The following is a 21,726-nucleotide window of genomic DNA, read 5'->3' on the forward strand; positions in this document are numbered from 1 at the left end:
GTCAGTAAGCACCTTGCCCTACTCACTGAGACAGTTCATCTACCATTAATCGTGATTTAATAAGGGAAAAGCTTCGCATGGTAGCACACACTTTTAATCCCAGCATGTGGGAGGCAGAGGTAGGTATCTCTGTGAGTTTGGTGCCAGCCTGGTCAACATATAGAATTTCAGGCCAGCCAGGGCTACATAGAGAGAGACCATCTCAAACAACAGCCTGGAATGAGATTGTCTAGTGTTTTCCTCCATGGGAAACAATGTGCAGCTGAGTCACAATGGTCTTTTCTCCTACCCTTCTCGCCAGGTTTGAAATTGAGATTAGCCATAGGATGGATGTTCTTCTTTCTGGCCTTTGTTTTTATTCTTTTAAATAGGGATTTTCATAAATTAATATTATTTATCTCACATAACTTAGAAAGTCTTGCCTCTTAAAAATAGTTTTGCCTGCTGTTTTCTCAGGAGAGAGGCATGTTCCTTTGCTCGGATTGTCGTTTCTTGTCTTGTTCTGACCGTCACCTTACCCTGTGTTCTGTGCCGTCTTACCTCCTCAGTTCTTGCCATCTCTTAAGTGTTCATAGTATTCCATTTCCCCTGCAAATTATGGTTACGATGTCATGTGATAATCTCTTAATTCATCCTATACATACACTCTCCATGTTTACTGTGAAAACATATGTGGATAGATACACCATCTCGGCAAAATCTGGGGTTATTTAGTAGTTGCAGAGACAAAGACTCTCCATGTTTTAACTGCTCTTCAGCCTTCACGTCTCATTACTCCATGTTATATATTTTCTCCTGACACTTGGCTTTGCCTTTGTAAAGAACACACATAAAGATTAGTTGGGGGCCATCACTATGTCTCAGTGGGTAAGGCACTTGCTGCCAACCCTGAAGATCTGAGTCCGACTCCCAGAACCCATATGGTAGAAGGAGAGAACCGACCCACAAGGGTGGCCCTCTGACTGCCACACTTGTGTTGTGGCATGCGCCCTGCCATATATGTGTGTGTGTGTGTGTGTGTGTGTATATATATATATATATATATATATATATATATATATATATATATATATATATCAAATGGAGAAAGGATTAGCTAATTATATTTGTTTACATAAATTCTTCTCTCCTGTGAAAACAGGCCCTCAAATTCATGTACATTCTTTGCATTAAAGATTAGGGGAGGGGAGGCCTGGAACTCGTGTCTGCGACCTTCACCCCTGGATGGTCACATACAGACCCCTGCGTCACCATAGGTACTGACAACAGGAATCTGTCCGGATCAGGCCTCTGTGATTTGGAGCAGTTTGTTACATAGCCGTGATAATCAGAAAATTGCTGTTTCTTGTGTGCCAGCGTACTTCTGGCTTTAGTTTTCTTCTTGCTAAAGTGCATCCTTTAGCAGCCTTTTCTTTTTGATGCATATATGTGGAAGCCAAATTCTCTTGGTCTTTATATAACTGACTATGGCTTTCTATTGCCCTCACTCTTGAGTAAGTCGATGACTTTTGTTCTCAGCACTTAAGCTATTATTCCATTGTTGTCTGTTAGTATTTGCAACAGTCTAATGATTATTCTTTTCTCTCATCATTTAAGTTAAAAACTCTTATTTCATAAATTTAAAAGCATCAGTGTGGATGAAGTTGTCAGCCCTTTGAGCCATTCATCTGAGCCTGTGACGGGGGTTGAGCCAGAGCTGTACCTTTCCACCTCCTGGATCGTGAGCAAAGAAATTCCACAAGCTCCCTTCCCACCCTGCGCATTCATCTGCCCTGTGGAGTTCAAGTGAGAAATAAACGAGCTTATATTTTTGCCAAATATTTGTTAAAGTAATTATTATTGGCTTCTGTTTGCTTTATTCTAATTATTTTGTCTAATTCTAAGAAGTCCTTATTAAGTTTGACCCCAGCTCCCTCAGCTGACATACTAAAGGCAGCAATAGGAAAAAATGCTAATAGAGTGTCTAAAATCTATCAGGCTCTTTAGAAATACTGGTTCATAGTTCCATTCGGCATTGAATTGAGAAAGGCAGGTGGGTCGGGACAGCTTATGGGAAAGAGCATACATGTGAGCTGAGAAGGACACCCTGTCCCTGGAAGAACTCAGTTTCTCATTCAAGTCCTCTTTCTCTCTGGGCCTGTAAAGGGCGGGGTGGGGGGGAGGAAGGAAATGAATGCTCTCAGGGCTTGGAGAGGGCCAAGTGACACTAGCAACATCGGAGCCCTCATGTTTTGCAGGCTCTGGGTAATAGGGAGTCAGAGCACCTGAGTGTAGAGAGGCAATCTGGAAGATTCCATCACAGCCACCAGGTCTGGGAGCCACTCCATGACAGATGCCCACAGGACCTTCCAGCCGCAGCCCAAGAGGGTGGGCTTTGATGCTGGACCGTAAAATCATCATGCAGAAAAGTGATGTGTGCAAGGATGTGTGGCCATGCTCCAGCTACTGTAACACTGGGTTTTTCACATAGTTTTGCTCTGGAGTATGTCAGGAGCGACTGTTGCCTTCAGACATTCACAACAGTGAAATAAATGGGCATTTGGTGAAAATCCACAATGAAAGGGAGAAGGATGCTGTGCTGACTGGAGATTCAGGTGTCCCTGACCTGGAATCACATCAGTCAACTGAAATGGAGTGGGTTCTTTTTTGTGTATGTATGTGACGGAACCTTTAACTTGCTCAACATCACCAGGGCCAAAGCTTGTCACCTGTTACCTTTGCAAACTTCTAGAGACCCTGTTTATGGTAGAAAGTCTGGCTGCTCTAGATCAAAGCATAGACTCGGCTAATAGGAACCATGGAGCCAAAATTAAAAAGTAATCAAGGATAAGGAAGGTGTCAACTACCTTTCAAAGGGTTCCTCTGAGAGAAGGAGATAGGCTGCCAGGGCCCTTTGAGGTATTTCACAAGACCATTGTGGTCAGCCTGCCAAGCTGGCACTTAGACGAACCCCACACCATTCCGCATGCTGAGGACCATGCAGGGGTTATAAGATACATAGAGCTGGCCCCTGCAGCTGGGGGAGGGGCCAGGGAACAGAGGGCTCTTTTTCCTAATGAGCTGTTTTCATACAGTGCACACATGACCCAAACACAGCCACCAACTGGGTCTTTGACATGTACAGGCAGAAAGGGGGAGCTGGGCTTTTGTCTGCCACACATTCTTTCAACCTGCCTGTCGCCCCAAGCGGCAAAACTCAACAATGAGATAGATGAGCTGGACCGTTTCAGAGTTTGCTGAATGGACTTAGAGGCAGGCATTGTTTCAACTTACTCAAGGCTGAGAAAAATACTGTAAGAGTGAAACTGGGTTAACATCTCTCTTTTCACAGTGTGTGTGTGTGTGTGTGTGTGTGTGTGTGTGTGTGTGATACACACACACAGTGACACACACACAGTGACACACACACACACACACACACACACCCACACACCATTTACTCCAGTTTCTAGCACATCCTAAAACAGTGTGATTAGAAAAGAAATAAACCCATTTTAATGACTAGTACATCTCAGAAAGAAATTCAAGGTATTAATAAACCACAATTGTTTTGTCCAGTCTTCCAATTTTACATTGCTTGTTAGCTCAGCCCAAACAAATGAACTACAAAGAAATGCCAAGGAAAGAGCTGTCCCTGCGTGATGGGAGGTGGCCAGTGGCATGCTTATTTCATGGGTCAGCAAGTGGAGAATAAGCGATAAGGCACGGGGCAGAGGCTTCTCGCTTTGTCCATGTGCGTGCATGTCCGTGTGAAAAATGGTTGAATCTTTGATTTTGAAGCAATGAAAAAAAATTCTCAAGATGCCATTCAGCCATTGCTTAAGCAAAGCAGTTCTACACATGTGATCTTTCCAGAGCCACAGGTAACATGTGCTAATGCTCACCACCGTGGACTGGAAGTCATCAAAAGGCCACATCTGATGGCACTGCTCAGGCAGCAGTCACCAGAGCGTTTCCATGCTCTCTCTGCTCAAAGAGAGTCTCCATCTGCAGCGGAAGCATGGGCAGGCTCAGAGAAACAGCCAACAAAATGCCCGAGGAGGTCCACTCTTTACTCACGAGTAAAGAAGTAACAGGTCCTAAATAATGCTCCTGTATTTTACCACAGTGGCACGTCATTGGAGAACACAACTGGAAAATGGTGGCAAATCCACAGAAAATTAGAGGGGAAGTGTCAAATGAAAACCCAAGACAAAGCTGAGAGCTGATAGGCTTCATCTGAAATTATGAGACATGAAATCGCATCTGTATTTGCAGAGAAAGACAGCATGGAAGCAATTACCTAGAAGCTTTACCAACTGTCCCTGGTAGAGACACCGGGAAAACAGAGGCCAGTGTTGTGGAATTTTGAAATCTAGATAACATCTTTCCAGGTCCCACCTCCCTTGCTATGGATAATCAGGACTCAGACACACATCCTCTCTGCTGAAAGGAAACTGTGTCCTCACTGGTTTGGGGACCAGGTTTCTGCCTGCAGAGACAGGACCTGGAGACAGACCTCCAGCACTGTCACAGTGTGGAAAAGTAAGTGAGGACTTAGGGGTGACCTATGGCGTCAGGAAAACAAAAGGGGGTGTACAAAAGCCTTCTTCTACAGAGTGGGCCAGAGTGCATTTCTGAAGAAATATTAATCAAAACATCAAAAGTCAATCATTTGACAAATGAAAAAAAACTGAAAAACGGCAGAAAATAACCCTAGGTATCAGTCAAGCCATTTGCAAAGGCTTAAGCTCAGGGGCCGTCTGTGCCCAGTCTTAGAATGCCCACAGCTGTGGAATTCTGCAGATCACCGTGTGGAAGTGGCAGACACTGGGGACATGTGACGAAGGGTGCTGGACCACTGGCACCCATGCCTCCTTCAACGCTGGCAGGTCCCTCTGTCAGCAAACCTCTCCGTTTCTCCTGGGCTGCTTCACCATTTCACCTTTAGCATTTGGGGCCTTCTTGCCCTCTGAAAAACCTAAGAGTTGTGTCCCACCCCAACAGATGCCTTCACACTGATGTCCTTTTGGCCTCAGAGATAGCAGGTGAGACCATGGATAACTCCACAGCGGTGCACAGAGTCCAGACAAGACAAGTGGTTGGACATTTGGACATTGTGTGTGTGTGTGTGTGTGTGTGTGTGTGTGTGTGTGTGTGTGTGTGTGACATTGGGATAGCCTTACCGAAGCTGGGAGCACTGTGCAAGGTCATGTCCCGGATCACTCTTGTACCAAAGCAAGACCACATCAACAGGAACTGTTGTGCGACTTTCTTTAGGGACCCTTGTCTCTTGGCAGCCACCTACAAGCAAATGAATGGCTTTAATACTTCAGTTCTTCATTCACCATTGGCTCTGAAAAACGAGGGAAGGCCTGTAAGCCTTCAAGTTCAAGCCTGTGAAGCAGTGATTTTTTTTTTCTTTTGTCTTTTTGGTTTTAGCAGCATAAACACACTTAATGAAATCTAATGCCAAGATGCTATGTAAGGGACAAATAAGGGATGCATACCTGGGTGACTCAGGAATAGAAGATTCAGAGTCCTGTCTCTGTCCCCTCCACCTCCCAGGGTTGAGGCCAGGTCTCCTCCTTGCAACCCCAGAGGTCTATGGATGCTGAGAACGTCAGCTAGCTCACTCTGGGTCCACAGAGACAACCAAACACCTTGGCAGCCACGGCTGCCCCTTCCCTTCGGCTCTACCAACCTTCACAACACATCGGTCCACCATGGTGTCCAGCCATTCTACGTAAGACTCCATGGGCGACTGCTCCTCCAGCAGACGGTCAAACTCCTGGTACACTGTGAATGAAGCAGAACCCACACCTCCTCAGGCTCTACTTCCACAGAGGACTGGACTGCATGGTTTTTCATGGCCCAGCTGAGATGAAATCCTTCCAGCCCTCCCTCTGCCTCTCCTTTGGTGCGTTATCTGTGCCACAGCTGTTAACCTGGAAAGCCTTGCTTAACCATTAGCTCAGGGCATTACCATCTCTTGCTCTCTGCCCAGGGATGGGGCACGAGCAATGCCCCCACTGTTTCTGGACCACAACTACATTGCGGATGTAGCTCACCCCGCCTCTCGGCGCTAGGCACGGGTGCTTAATATGTCCTGATCAAATGAAACCACCTGGTCCTCTCGCTGCCCTGTCTTCAGCTTCAGGTCAGGAAAGTAAGTGTGGAAGTGCTTGGGAATCGGTGAAGCACTGTGGGAAATAGGTACATGGCTGGGGACACTTGCATTGTAAACATCTTTTTCATTGAATAGTTTCGGTGTGGTTTTTAGACATGGAGCTAAGTAAATAAAACCACAGTTCAAGATCTGTTGTTTTCATGTGTCTGAGCAATTTTTTTTCCCATGTGGGAAGGCCAGCCAATTCTCTCGAATTTGCTTGTTTGGTGACTCTGCGAAGCCAGACGGTCCCAATGCTTAGCATAAAGATGGGCTTTAAAAGTACATTGGTCTTTCTTGGATTATAAACGAGGTGTGTGGCAGCTAATATTGTCGTCACCTTGACAGAATGGAGCTAAGGCTCTGGACCTGCCTTGAGGGTTCTCTAGCTTGGGTAAGAAGACCCACCTTAACTGTGGGTGGTTTCAGTCCATGGGCTGGGGTCCTGAACTGAACGGGAAGGAGAAAGCAAGCTAGACGTGACCGTTCATCACTGTCTGCGTCCTGAGCCTGGACTAGCCACCTCAGGTTCCTGCCTCCGTGACTACCCTGCCATGATACACCGTAGCCTTGAACTGTGAGCCCAGCCGACCCTGTCCTCATCGGCTTTACTGGGGCATTTTACCACTGCAATGGGGAAAGGAACTAACACAAGGTTCTATACCTTAATGAAGTCAAAGCTAGAGAGCAAGCGAGTTACACCGCAGAGCCCAGACCCACAGATGTGTCTGGGGTTCTTCCTCTGTGTCCGGACTGCTATGCCTTGGCTGCCAATGGTGACAATAATGGTGGTACTGCAAAAATGGCACCAGCTAACTCTCTTGAGCACTTGCCAAGTGCCAGGCACTCTCTTCCGTGACTTAAATGGGCGCAGTCAGTCAGCGTTAATGTCATGACCCCAGTGCTTAGGACTGCCCAGTGCAGAGTATGCGTGCAGCTGGCTGCTGAGTGAGCGGATGGACAAACCCAGGAGGAGGTGCTCTCATTTTTCCTGTCTGCAAATAAAGAAACTGAGGCACTTCAAGATGAGGAACTGCCCAAATGTTTCACAGCTGGTGAACAGCAGGTAAGATTCCAAATAGCTCTGTTCATCATCTGCTTCCCAACCACTGCCGTGTGGAGCACTCCTCCCCTGTGGAGCACTCCTCCGCTGTGGAGCACTCCTCCCCTGTGGAGCACTCCTCCCCTGTGGAGCACTCCTCCCCTGTGGAGCACTCCTCCCCTGTGGAGCACTCCTCCGCTGTGGAGCACTCCTCCCCATGGAGCACTCCTCCGCTGTGGAGCACTCCTCCCCATGGAGCACTCCTCCCCTGTGGAGCACTCCTCCCCATGGAGCACTCCTCCCCTGTGGAGCACTCCTCCGCTGTGGAGCACTCCTCCCCTGTGGAGCACTCCTCCCCTGTGGAGCACTCCTCCCCTGTGGAGCACTCCTCCGCTGTGGAGCACTCCTCCCCTGTGGAGCACTCCTCCCCTGTGGAGCACTCCTCCCCTGTGGAGCACTCCTCCGCTGTGGAGCACTCCTCCGCTGTGGAGCACTCCTCCGCTATGGAGCACTCCTCCCCTGTGGAGCACTCCTCCGCTGTGGAGCACTCCTCCGCTATGGAGCACTCCTCCCCTGTGGAGCACTCCTCCGCTGTGGAGCACTCCTTCCCTGTGGAGCACTCCTCCGCTGTGGAGCACTCCTTCCCTGTGGAGCACTCCTCCCCTGTGGAGCACTCCTCCCCTGTGGAGCACTCCTCCGCTGTGGAGCACTCCTCCCCTGTGGAGCACTCCTCCCCTGTGGAGCACTCCTCCCCTGTGGAGCACTCCTCCCCTGTGGAGCACTCCTCCGCTGTGGAGCACTCCTCCGCTGTGGAGGACTCCTGCCCTGTGGAGCACTCCTCCGCTGTGGAGCACTCCTCTGCTGTGGAGCACTCCTCCCCTGTGGAGCACTCCTCTGCTGTGGAGGACTCCTCCGCTGTGGAGCACTCCTGCCCTGTGGAGCACTCCTCTGCTGTGGAGGACTCCTCCCTTGTGGAGCACTCCTCTGCTGTGGAGCACTCATCCCCTGTGGAGCACTCCTCTGCTGTGGAGCACTCCTCCCCTGTGGAGCACTCCTCCCCCATGGAGCACTCCTCCGCTGTGGAGCACTCCTCCCCCATGGAGCACTCCTCCGCTGTGGAGCACTCCTCCACTGTGGAGCACTCCTCCCCTGTGGAGCACTCCTGCCCTGTGGAGCACTCCTGCCCTGTGGAGCACTCCTCCCTGTGGAGCACTCCTCCCCTGTGGAGCACTCCTCCCCTGTGGAGCACTCTTCCGCTGTGGAGGACTCCTCCCCTGTGGAGCACTCCTCCCCTGTGGAGCACTCCTCCCCTGTGGAGCACTCCTCCCCTGTGCACTAAGCCTGCAGTACTTAGTCATGTTTAACCCCTCTGCATTATTCTCATCTTACAGAACTAGAAACCATGATCTCCATGCACTGGAGCCAAGGTTCCAGCAAGGCCTTTTGGGCAAACAGCCCACCCTTTTCCTGAGGCACCCCTTAACACTCATTCTAGGGGTGTGCTCAAATACAGCACATGTAAGAGCTAAAGTGAGCCAAGCATCCCCACTCAGGCTCTACATCACAGATGCAGTGGTGACCCTGCAGATGTCAGCTGGTTATAGTCAAAGTGAGGTGCAGCACGCAGTGAAAGGGAGGTGCCCCCACCCCTGCTCAGACTGACTTCACGGACCTTGCTCCTGTCTCTTGGGCGGTACAGGTATGGCACCTATGTACCGGGCCATCCGCCTTCAGACGTGGCACCCTGCCTCAAACTCCTTCCTGGCATTGCATCATATAGCACTGTCCACAGCATTGTCGTTCATCGGCTTTGGACTCGCCATGCATTCTGGGCTCTGCGTCTATCCCAGTCACTGCCCGGCTGTTAACGCAGAGCCCGATCCAGGATAGACATCCAGTGAGGAGCAGCTGGCCTGAACTGAACCACAATATAATTCCAGCTTCAAATGACACCATTCTATCCTGCATCTAAAGGAACCCAGAGAGCCCAGAGAGTCTCTCTCAGAGAGAGAGGCGGCAGTGGTGTCCATGGTGCTCCAGCATGGGCTCAGAGCCTGGTCCCTCAACCAGCTCTGCTGATTGTGTTTTTCCTTAAGTCTGGTTCACATTTCACTTCCCACAAGAGGCTCTAAGGGGAGAGGGAAGCCAGTGTAAAACTGTGAGTTTTCGCTAAAACTGAGAGGCAGGGTAACTGGTGGGTCTCTGCTCCTCAAACATTACCGGATGCCAGGTCCATGCCTGGCTCACTGGGAGGCCCTGGGACATAGTGACCAGTGGCTTCCCATGGGCCGTAAGGGTGCTTGGAAATGGGCTTTCTCTGGGTCTAGCTGAGGATAGTGAAACAGAGCCCGACTCCAGCCTGGAAGCTGGGGAGATGGATTGGTGGGTGAAGTTTGAGGGTGTGGGTCTGGATCTCTAGACCTCACATTAAAAAAAAAAAACAACAACAGCTGTGTGTCGAGCAGCACACAGCTATAATTTCACTACTACGATAGTGAAATGGAGGCAGACAGGAGACTTCCCAGGAGCTTGGTGTGCTGGCTAGCCATGTGTCATCTTGACACAAGCTGAGGTCATCTGAGAGGTGGAAAACGCAATTGAGAAAATGCCTCCATAAGATCTGATTGTAGAGCATTTTCTTAATTAGTGATTAATGGAGAAGGGCCCAGCTGATTGAGGGTGGTGCCATTCCTGGGCTGCTGGTCCTGGGTTCTATCAAAAAGCAGGCTGAGCAAGCCATGGGGACCAAGCCAGTAAGCAGTGTTCCTCTATGGCCTCTGCATCAGCTCCTGCCTCCAGGTTCCTGCCCTGTGTGAGTTCCTGTCCTGACTTCCTTCAGTGATGGACTACAATGTGGAAGTGTAAGCCAGATAAACCCTTTCCTCCCCACGTCACGTTGGTCATGGTGTTTCATCACAGCAACAGTGACCCTGACTAGGACACCTGGTGTAGGCTGTGATGAACAAGAGACCCTGTCTCAAACAAGGTCAAAGGTGAAGGCTGAGCATGTCCTCTGAGCTCCTCACACATGCTGCTGCATATGTACAACTACACACACACACACACACAACACGCACGCGCACACACACAATATGCACACACTCACACACGATGAAAACAAACAAAAAAGAATAATAGAAAGCACTCAGCGGTATTTCACAACTTTGGTTCCCTCTGCTCCTTCACAGCAGGAGCTGCCCTGGGCTGGGGAGGCTGACACAGGTCTAGGTTCAAGGCCTAACACTGTCACAGTGCTGGTCACAGGACCCTGGGGAAGCCCCATCAACTCGTTGGAGCTGAGTTTTCTCAAATGTAAAATGAGAGTGACGTGAGACCGTCCCTCGTGAGGCTGCGAAGAACTGATGACATCACACATGGTGACTTGAGAGACACCTGGCAGCACAGGCAGCTGCTGGACTGTTATTAAATCAGTGGTTTCTGCTAAGAGTCAACAGCACACAAGTGGGCAACTGTGCAGAGAAGGAATAAGAACCCGAGTTAAGGCCAGGGTCTGCACCCAGGAAGTAAGGCTCATGGAGGGCTCTGTTGGCCTTTGAGAGGCCTTAAAAGGAAGCACCCTTTAATAGGAAATCTCAGAGAATGTTGGTTCATAAACAGCCCAGGCTTAGACCAGCTGGCAGAAGACGGGCCCCCAGGACAACAGCGTGGAGGAGCAGACCCTGTAACTCAAGAGGCCTGGGCTTTTCTGAATAGACTCCTCCTCCTGATGGGCATTGGAGTGATGATGTAATTTACCCCACACAGAAGGTAGGGGTCTTGGACCATCTGCCGTTAGCATACTATCAGCACCAGCCTCCCCGGAATCTCTGAGGGGTACTGACTACTCTACCTGACAGCATGCACCTGCTGCCCTTCCGAGGAAAGGATGGCTGGCCAAAGGAGGTGTGCCCTGACCAGTCAGCTGGGCCAAGCTCAAAGGAGGACCAGAAGTGTCTAAGGGTGACGGGTGATATTTTCTGTCCTCTCATGTTTCACTCTTGGGAGCAAACATCTTGCCCATATCAGGGCTGGCTGCCCTTGAATCTTACTTGCTTGTAGGAAGTCTTTGTCCATATGGCCATGAACACATGTTCATGGAAGTAACTCACCACCCATTGATGTCTTCTCAAACTTTAATGTGCCTGAAAGGGTCACCTGCTGACGTGTTCGTGAGGGGGAGTGGGGTGTGTGTGTGTGTGCAACTCATGGTCATGTGACCTTCCACGGACACACAGGCATCACATCCAGCTGGCTCTATACTGACATACACCAAGGCAGGCCACAAGTCTCAGTTCCCATTCTCTGTCACTGCGCTGGAGGTATGCATGGCATGCAGGGTCCTTTGTATGACATGTGTGCTACCCAACTGCATCAGCCATGTTGACACATACCTTCTTAAGTAAATTAGCCCTCCTGTCTGGGCCAACCCATTTAACAGGAACAATAAGAAGAATGGGATCCAGGGAAGGGGACAGGGTGGGAGCACCACGTGAATATTTATCAAGATACTTTTTCCCTTTTAAAAACAGAAACAGAAGGAACACACACACACACACACACGCACACGCCCCCGTGGGACACCTTACACTGGATGATGAGTCTGCGGTGCTCATCTCGAGAGTCCTCCATGGTGTAGAGCGTCTGTTTGGTGATGCTGTTCAGGTCCACGTTCCTCCAGTCCTCCAGCATCTGGAACGTGATGTCTGCACTGTGGATCACCGTTCGAGAGGCCTGCAATCCAATCCAGCCGCCTTGTCAGCTCATGTCCAGTTAAAGTCCCTCTCCTCTGTTCCCCGTGTGCCTTCTGAGCAGGGATGCTTATTATACTCTGTAAACTCCTCTGAAATCCAGGGAAACTCGATTTCAAGAAACAATGGTGATGCCCTAACTCAGAAATTTCAGAGAGACACTCTCTCTTCCTGAGGCTTTCTCCTCTCTCTCCTTTTTCTCCACAAAGATGACCTGGGCCAGGCCAAACCCTGCTGTTGTTCCCAGCCCCTTTGGTCTTCACCCAACAAACCATGGGATGAGGCCCAGACATCTGGTAGCTTTCTGGCTCAAGCTGATAGGAAGGAGCTCTGTGTTTAATAAACCTCTGTGCCTCTAGTGCCAGAGAAGTGGCAGGACCTGCTGAGGAACTGCCCTGGCCACCCTGCGCGTAACGGGTGTCCAGAAATTTCACAATGTAGACTTTTCACATGAATATATTATTGTGCATTTTGGGTTCTTATTCTTTGTGCTTGTTTTTATATAATTAGGAGAGTGAAACAAATGTGAATAACGTAGAAAAATAGGAGACATTAAAATACAGGTGTGTGTGTGTGTGTGTGTGTGTGTGTGTATGTATGTGTGTGTGTGTGTGTGTCTTTTAAAATTGTAACTATCCCAGCAAACTGTTGTAAGTGAACTGAACTTTACAAGCTGGAACAATACTAATAAGAGCAAAGGAAAAGATATCTAGGATATTTATTTTATACTTATATTTTTAAAATGTCTTTTAATGAAATTTTTTTAGAAATTGAAAACATACAAGAACATCCTTGATCTCTATCTCTAAGACTTGTCAGCTTCCAGGCTGAGGTAACTACATCCCCTGCTCTATTCTATGCAAGCACAAGTCAACTCCACAGAAATAACTGTAGCCCTCTCTCACAGTCAGAGACACCCAGAGTGAGAATGTTTGATCATGAAAACAGCAACATGTGAAGGTCACGTGCTGTGGACTCAAGCATGCGTAGCTCACACCCAGCTCTGTGACGTGCCCCCTGGTCTCAGTCTGAAACGGAGACACAGCGGTCCCTGCCTCTTGATGCTCCTTGTGATGACATAAAGTATAGTGTGTAGACCGGAAGCAGGGCTCCATGGACGCACTGTGGCTGCTTTGCTTTGCACAGACTGTGCGCACACTTCGGAGCCTGCGCACACCGTGTCCCTCTGCTCACACTTCGGAGCCTGCGCACACGGTGTTCCTCTGCTCACACTTCGGAGCCTGCGCACACCGTGTTCCTCTGCTCACACTTCGGAGCCTGCGCACACCGTGTTCCTCTGCTCACACTTCGGAGCCTGCGCACACCGTGTTCCCGCAGACTGAAGCTTTCTTTTCCCACCGTGGTCCAGCAGCTCTGCTGTCCTGGTGCTTCTGCCTCAATGTGACACACATCGAGAGCCCTTCTCCAACCAGTTTATCCCAGTTAAGCCTTGGTATTCTGTGCTTTCTCCCATTTCTACCCCATTCCCTTCACAGCACGCTTGCTTATTTACCTATTTATTTATTTACTTACTCACTGACTTCTTTTCCTGATGAAGACAGGACCACTGAACACAGTGTCTGGCATGCAGCAGGCTTTCAAAAAGATTTCGTGAAATGAGTGGCTGAGATGAGTGCCTGCCTGCCTGCCTGACTAGTGTAGTGTGTCTGAAAGAGTCTCTCCTTGGGTCTTGTTTACTTCGACTTGCTCTGTGTATGTGTTTAGGAAGGCTCATTGGTTTATTAGCTCAAATGTACCGTTGTGTTTCATTCCCAGAATTAACACCAGTCCAGAGTTCTGGCTGGTCCAGGAATGTGTCTGGGAGCTGCCTAAGGAGGTTGGAAATGTGGTGTTTACTAACTGAATTCCATGCTCTGTGTGTGCAAGGTGGAGAGGGTGTGTGTGTGCATGTTCATGAGTGTAAGAATACACATGCACACCCATCCATGCCACACGAGTGCAGGTACAGGAATAGATGTCTATGTGTGCATTAAAGGGGCAAAATCCTTCCTAAAGAGCCCCTGAGGAAAACACCAAAAGCATGTGTATGTTTCCAGGTAGGTCTAAGGCTCCCTTTTCCAAGTAGAAGAGAGAGAGAATGGATCTGGCACACAGTTTCAGAAATGCAGGACATCCTTGTGTCTCGGTTTTCCTAATAATCACGTTCTTTCCTAAGCTCCATCATTTGTCAGACTCTCTCCGGAACAATGCCCAGGAGTTGCCTTTATCACAGCTGGCCCAACCTAGAAGGGGTCCCCTCTGTTCCTAAACCATCCCGTGTGCCTTCGGTGACAGGCACAGGGTGAGAACAGTGAGAGGCGTGAGGATTCCCAGATGGAGCCTTCCTGGACCACTCTGAATTAGAAAACCCCACCTCTTGCCTTGTTGTGTAACCAGAATCCCCCAGCACCAGACGGCACTCTGCGGGAGTGATTGCAGATCTGAGTGGTAAAGGCAGTTGATAGGAAAGAGTGAGGTGGATCAGCTCTGACAGAGAATTGGGGATGAGGAGGAATGGCCGTCCTTGCTAAATGCTGACTACTGTCCAGGCTACATGCTGCTCTGGGCAAGCTGCTACTTCTTAAAGGGTTTCTACATGTGACTAGGGTGTTCAGATGTCATCTGAGTGAGTGAGCCAACCGGTATCTACGGGGGAGAGACCAAGGCTGCCACATAAACAGTTGCACCCCTAAGTGTCGATAGTAGTTGACAAACCCAGCAAGTTATTTAAAGGAAACACAAAATTGGGAACCCTGATCATATCCAAAAGTTTTGGGGGTGACCGGTGTTGTAGACAAGTTACAACTTTAGACACGGGCTGAGGTGTTAGTTCCTTATGTATAGAAACTAAGCACAGAAGCGAGAGAGAGTCCTGATGTGCCACGGACTGATGCCACAGGAAGTTATCCTTGGGGATGTAGCCCTTGTCCTTTGCAATGACTCAGCAGCGGGTTAATAGAAATGAGAGAAGACAGCTACCTGGCAAAGATGATTCAGCGATGTTTGCCTTCTCAGAATTTGGGAAAACCTTCTTGATACTGCAACAAGAAAACAGGAAGCTAGAAACATTCGCATGCTTGATATTCCAACCAGGAGCAGATTTCAAAAAGTAGTTCTCATTTTCTAACTTTGCCTCACCGCCCTGTCTGTTTTAGGTACTCACTGGCAGACTCCTGCGCCTGACTCTTGTCCTGTTTTGGCTCCAACAGCCATTTCCTAATGATGACATTTAGGGTACAGATTTCAAAGTCATGCACATGCCACATTCGCAGGTGTGAGAGACGGTGGCATCAATCACCCGAGAGGAAAAGCAATTATTCACTTGTCTTTCATTTTGCTAATTGCAAGCTCCATCACTGCCTTCCAGATCATCGCAGAAATCAAACAAAAGCTTTGAAGAAGCCCCTTTAAAACACGATGCGTCTCATCGGAACCGTGACTGACCTCAGTGCTGTGTGGCCAGGGGTGCTCCTGGCCTGGAACCTGGGCTACCCCTGCAAGGGAATTTGGCATTTATCATTTGTCATTTTGGCCAAATGGCCTCTGGGACCTGTTTGTGGGTTTTGATTTAGGAAGGGCTGTTTGTCTATCTGCCCTAATGGTCTGATGATTTGAAGTGAAGGGACCGCTTATCTGTGGATTTTTTAAAAGATGTTTCCTGTTCATGGACTTCATTCTTCCAGTCTTGGGCTGGGAGTGGGAGGCGTTTGCTTCCACGCTCTTGCACATTCTCCAAACACTCGGGCTCCCTGGGGAGGACCGCTTCCTCCAAGCATGTACAGGTGGAAGACCCAACCACCTCCTCCTTGCTGCAGACTTTGAACGGGTTTGTTTTGCTGGTGTAATTAAAACGGGCACGGGGCATTCTTCTCATTAATTTCTGAACTGGTCATGAAATCGTCAGAAATTTCCCCATCTAATTTGTACTCAGAGCTGGCTTGGTTTGAAAAATAGTGTGTGGGGTGGAGGAATGGGGGGGGGGCTGTGTGTGCGGGGAGATGAACTTCTAATTTTCCAGGCCGATCAATTGTTAATCCTGCTCCTTAATTACTTTTTCTTTAACTTTGTGATGTGGAATTTAGTGCTGGAGAAAAGAAAAGAACTGAGAGCCGTGAAATAAAGCAGGCTTTATCAATAGGTGATGGGCGCTGCAGGCGGCCTCAAGGCGGCTGAAAGGGCTTCTTTGCCTGCAGAGAAAGCGTAATTTGATCGCCTTCGCTTCACCCACTGGTACTTGTTTTAGGCAAGGACTGCAAGCTGCATTCAAATGGACTTTAAGAAACATATTTTAAAACCTTGTTTTGCTTAAAACCGCCTCATCTTTGTTCAATAGCAACAAATGCGTGCTGTCCATGAGTCTTCAGGACGCTCAGACCCATCAAGACAGAAAAACGGAGTCAGCCTTCTCAGACTCAGCTAAATGCCGGGGCTGCAAGACACTGCTTAGCCAAGCAAAGACTCATGGCTCCAGTCCCCTTACAAGAAATATTAATTTGGCTTTCTAGTTAGGCAGAGAATGTGTGAGGTTCTTACACTAGTTACAGCCTTTCGTGGGCAGGAGCTTCAAGGAAACCTCAGAGCACTGACGAGTTTGTGTCTCCAAATCACCAGCTGTATGGCGGTGTGGCTTTGGGATGTTTCTTTGCCTGTAGCTAGGGACACTGTCCTACCTCATAGTGGAGCCTGCCGTAAGGATTAAATGGAGTTAGAAGTATTGTGTTGACTTTGGAAGCAGACGGAGAGACTGGGAGTAATCCTGTCTTTGCTACTTACTACCCAAGTCGGAATCCCTCCTCGGTGCTGCGGCGAGGAACGTTTCACAAGGATCAAGGAGTTCACACATGGGAAGTACTTAGCCTAACCCTTGGTGCTTCATAGGCCGGGGAGTATTATTTCATCAACGATCCACGTGAAAGGAGTGGCTGTGAAACGTTGCCCTCACTCCGCTCTGCTCCCCACCTCAGTACTCACATTCAAACTTGATGTTCCTCAGGTTCTCTGGGAGGTCATGGAGGGCCACTTTCAGCCACTCGTCCAGCTGCTTGGCAAACTTCCGGATCACCTGAGTTAGGCTAGAAGGAGAAAGGACGAGTTGTAAGTGCGCTCTGAGTTTCTGAGTCCCCAGAGGGATTTATTTCACACGATCCTCTGTCGGCTGCTACCAATAGATGCGGCTTGTCAGAGCAGCCCAGCAGCCGGTGCCTTTGAAGATTGGATGGCGTTGGGGGAGGGGCTGATGGGTGCCTGTGCACAGGGGTGGGTAAAAGCCACTGCAAGGTGAGGTGGCGTCCAGAATTCATTCAGCTAGCAAGACATCCTCCGTGGTATTTTGGAAACACCTTATGTCAGGGGTGAAGATAGTGGGCCTTGGCCTAAGAAAGCTGCTCTGGAATTGGCCTCCACACCACTGGCTGGAAGAATCCACGTGCGGTGTTTGGAGATGCCTAGTCAGCCTAGTAAACTGCTGCCTTTGGTGGGAGCTGGGAAGCACCCGCTCATATTTGTGTGCATGCGCGTGTGTGTGTGTGTGTGTGTGTGTGTGTGTGTGTGTGCGTGTGTGCGCGTGCACACATGTGCAAAGGCATGCCATGCACACACGTGCCATGGGGGAAAGGCCAGATGAGAACTTGAAGGAGCCGGTTCTCTCCCTCCGCCATGCGGGGCCCTGGGACTCAAACTCGGCTTGTCAGGCTTGACAACATGTTTACTGGCTGAGCCATCTCGCAGGTCTAGCTTGTTTTAAGTTGGCAAAAAGCTCTAAAATGGGCCTTGAAACCATAGTGAATTTTGAGGATGGAGAAAAGTGGGAAGGATTTAGACCCAGGAGGCAGCCAGGAGCCATCGGGTTCAGTGTGAGATGGGAATTTGGAGCTGAGGACAGGGGAAGCACCATTTCCAGACTCTACGTTAAAACCATCTGCTTGTGGCCTCACACGCACTTTCCTCCTGGGTATTACCGGACGCAGGGACCTCTCCCCATGGTGACCATCCAGGCCACCTGACTTAGATCAGCCGCTTACCCTGCCCTGGCTCAGTCTTCTGCTGTCCTTCCCCTGGCAGACCACGGCCACCAAGCTCCATGGCAATCTCCGCTTTTTCTCTCCTTTCACCCATTCCACTCTGTGTGACTCGTCAGCCCCCCCCCAAGACCCCCGCTCCCCCAGCGTCCACCCTCCTCCCCATGTGTGGCGTAAGTGAGCACCATGGTTATCATGTGACTAGTCAGCCCTAGCCCCCCCAGACCCTCCCCCCCCAGGGTCCACCCTCCTCCCCATGTGTGGCGTAAGTGAGCACCTTGGCTGCCTCTTGCGGGCCGCAGAAATATATCATAAGAACTCAGCTGGTTATGGCAAAGTCACTACCTGGAGGGATCAGGGAATTCCTCCAGAGGAAGCCAAATCCCAAGGAGTTTTTGGTGTTACTTGGCTTGTTATATATCAGCTGTATTCTGTTATGAAAATCATGTGTGCCTTCATAGTTTTCCCAATTGACTTTCCCCTAAGAAGGACTAACAGTGTAGACTGATCACTCTCTGGACATACACATTCCAGGTATTTGGAGAACAGCCTCAGGAAAGGCTTTCTCTGGAACCAGTTATTTCCCTTAGCCACTTTCAAGGACTACAGGAAACACCACCCAGGTGGACGCCCAACTGCCAAAGACTAACAATGATAACAGCCCACCTGAAAGTCTCCTGACTTAAATTCCACAAGGAGACACCACCCAGGGGGGCGCCCAACTTCCAAGGACTAACAAGTGATAGCAGCCCACGTACAAGTCTCCTGACTTACAGTAAATTCACAAGAGGACGCCGCCTAGGCCAGGTGGACACTAAGTAATAGTTTTACACAATTTAGCTTAGGCCCTTCTTTCTTACAGCCTTACTAACTTTATAGACCTCTAACTACTTACCTAACCACTTCTAGGAATATTTAGATAAACTTCTGTGCTAACAGCTATGCTCAGCCAGAACTCCCAGTTCAAACCTCCCTGTATCACCAGAGGCATCTAGCTGTACACAGGTTGCCTAGAGACTGAGCACACTTTCCCCCACCCTGCAGTAAACGGCAGACAGCTTGAACAGATAGGAGCCACAGGAAAAAAGAAGACAGTTTTATTTTCTCCCATTGACCTAGCAACTTATAGATTTTTAACATCCTTTACCAAACACATTTAAGGTTATAGTTATGCACGTAAGACCCCTCTTCTTAGATATTACCCATATTTAGCCTTTAGTTAATTCATTAGTCACTTCCCCTTTGGGTCACAAATGGTAATTAACAACTAGTGCCCCTCTTTGTAATCCTTATCAACCCTCCATTTGATCCTGATAGCGGACACTCACTGCCTGAGGAAGTTCAGGCTGAGTGTCCTGGGTGGAGGGGAGGATCGTGATTTTGGGGAGATATATAACTGTAAAGCAGAGGACAGAGAAGAGAGAAGAAAATGGAAGAACGAGATGGGTAAGAACTGGAGAGGAACGAACTGAGATGGGGAAGAAGTAGATTGAAGGGCTACAGGAGAGTACGACAGGAACGAGATGGAAGATGAGGAAGAGCCAGATGAGGGAGAAGGAGACGGGAGAGGAGATGATATGGGAAGGAACAAGATGGATGAGAACCTAGAAGGGGCAGAACTATATGAAGGAATTAAGATAGAACATAGAGGGGACAGTAGATAAATATAGAGAGAAATCAGGTAAGAAAGGAGCTAGACATAAGAACAGAACTGAAGCTGTGTATAAAGGATGTTATGCCAGAGGAATTAAAGCGAATGGATCAAAGAACTCTGAGTGCGTAGACTGATTTACCGACCCTAAAGATTCTCTGCTGGTTGATAGAGCCTTCTGCGGACCCTGGGAGGGGACTATCGAGGGGCTGGGCCCCCATAGTCCTCGTTAGCTGCCATCTTGCCCCTGCACAAACCATGTAGCTTCTCCCTAACAGTCAAGGAGGCATTGGCTCCTCTCTCCCAAGGCAACCCTTCAGCCTTTCTTGCCCTCCTAGGGACATCGTTTCTGACTGTCCCTTCTCTTGTGAATTAGGCTTTCTCTCTTCATTGGAGCTTCCCGCTACTTCTTATTTTTATGCATTCAAGAATGACTCACTTTGCAAAAAAAACAAAAACAAAAACAAAAACAAAAACAAAAAACTGATTGCTATTTTAAAAAACTCATTTTGTCCCTATTCATTTCATTCGAGCATACTGCTTCTTTATTGCTTTGTTTGTTTGTTTTGGCTTTGGTTTATTGGGCTGTTGTTGTTTGCTTGTTTGTTTGAGAAAGGGTCTCACCATGTAGCCCTGGCTAGCCTGGATCTTGCTATGTAGACCAGGATGGCCTCACACCCAAAGAGATCCCCTTGTCTCTTCCTCCTGGATCTGGATTAAAGGTGGCACCACACGCAGCCTTTATTGTTTCTTTCTGGGAACAGTTGTCTTCCACACTTCCACCCCTGCTATTTGCTCCTTTCCCGGGTCCTCGTGAGACATCTTCCATTATTTTCTTGGTCTTGTGGTTCAAAGTCGCCTCCGCAGAGAAGCCTTCCTGTCTGACCTAACATGATTCCCCACTTGTCTGTCCTTTGCTAACCCAATATTTCCCCTTCATTTTGGATAGTTTATGTGTGTGGTGTTTTACCTGCATGTACGGCTCTGTACCACATACATGCAGTGACCACAGTGGCCAGAAGAAGGCACTGGATCCCCTGGGGCTGGAGTTACAGTGGTTTGTAGGCCACCATGTGGGTGCTATGAATTTGAACCCAGGTCCCATAGAGGAGCAGCCAAGGCTCCTTAGCTGCGGAACCATCTCTCCAGGCCCCAGCCTGATTATTTTTAAATGCAGTTCAGTATTGCATTTATTTACAATTTATATGCAATTTATTACATTTGGCAATGTAATGAATCGATACCTACCTACCCTCTCCACTAGATGTGGAACTCCAGGAGGGCAGGTGCTTAGTTTTCATGACTATTTCCCAGGGCACTCAATAAATAATGAAAACGGGGTGTGTGTGGGGACCTTTACAAATGGGGGGCTGGGGCGATGGCTCTGCAGGCAAAGGGCCTGTGGTGTAAACACGAGGACCTGAGTTTGGATCTGCAGAGCCCGACATGAGGCTGGACGTGGCAGTGCAGTCTGTAGCCCCAGGGCTCCTATGGCAGGGTGGAGAGCAGCCACGGCAGAGTCGTCCACTGGACTCCACGCATGCCATGACACTCACCTACGTGAAACTCGCACATGGCACACACATAACGAATAGACAGCTTCTGTCGTCCCCGTGGCGTCGTCACCGGACACTGTGCCGCCTTCCTTCTCCTTCGCTCCCTGCCTCACCCCCGTCCCTCAGCCCACGTGGCTGTCCCTTCGGCAGCCACCTCCATCTAAGCAGTCATTTTGTTCTGCTTTGCTGGGCACCGTGGCCGGGCTCCACGGTGGCCCTGTCCTCTGGGAAAATCCTGGCTTCCCTCGGCATCGGCGGATGCTTCGAGCTGCTCCTTAGCCAGAGCTCAGGCCCTCCACCCCACCATTACGACTCCAGTTCCAGAGGATTGGACCTCTCTGAGTTCTACTTCAGACTTCCACGGGCACCAGACATACACAGTGCTAGTGATTTATCCACGCCCACATGTCGGTCACTACCTACACTCACCTACACATCTCCAACACAGAGGTCTGCAGAATGGACCCAACACGCCCCACATGAAATGTTTTCCCTTAGACACACTTCTGTTCTTGTATTCCCGATTTTAGAATGAAACTCTAGTTTCCATGAAGTTTTGTTTCT

General features: G+C 49.2%; 1 protein-coding gene across 6 annotated transcripts in view; it reads right to left on the reverse strand.

Moving 5' to 3' along the window:
• Rfx4 (regulatory factor X4) overlaps positions 1-21,726 on the reverse strand; it is a 154,480-nt gene that overhangs the window by 34,001 nt on the left and 98,753 nt on the right. For all 6 annotated transcript variants that reach the window (XM_006986974.3, XM_042263156.2, XM_076554462.1 and 3 more), the window contains 5 exons: positions 16,910-17,010; positions 14,918-14,976; positions 11,777-11,921; positions 5,684-5,778; positions 5,166-5,283 (listed from right to left, as the gene is read on the reverse strand). In XM_006986974.3, the coding sequence (XP_006987036.1) occupies positions 5,166-5,283; positions 5,684-5,778; positions 11,777-11,921; positions 14,918-14,976; positions 16,910-17,010 (518 nt within the window). The remainder of the gene's footprint in view (positions 1-5,165; positions 5,284-5,683; positions 5,779-11,776; positions 11,922-14,917; positions 14,977-16,909; positions 17,011-21,726) is intronic.

Source organism: Peromyscus maniculatus, chromosome 18 (assembly GCF_049852395.1).
Source record: "Peromyscus maniculatus bairdii isolate BWxNUB_F1_BW_parent chromosome 18, HU_Pman_BW_mat_3.1, whole genome shotgun sequence".
Classification (NCBI taxonomy): domain Eukaryota; kingdom Metazoa; phylum Chordata; class Mammalia; order Rodentia; family Cricetidae; genus Peromyscus; species Peromyscus maniculatus.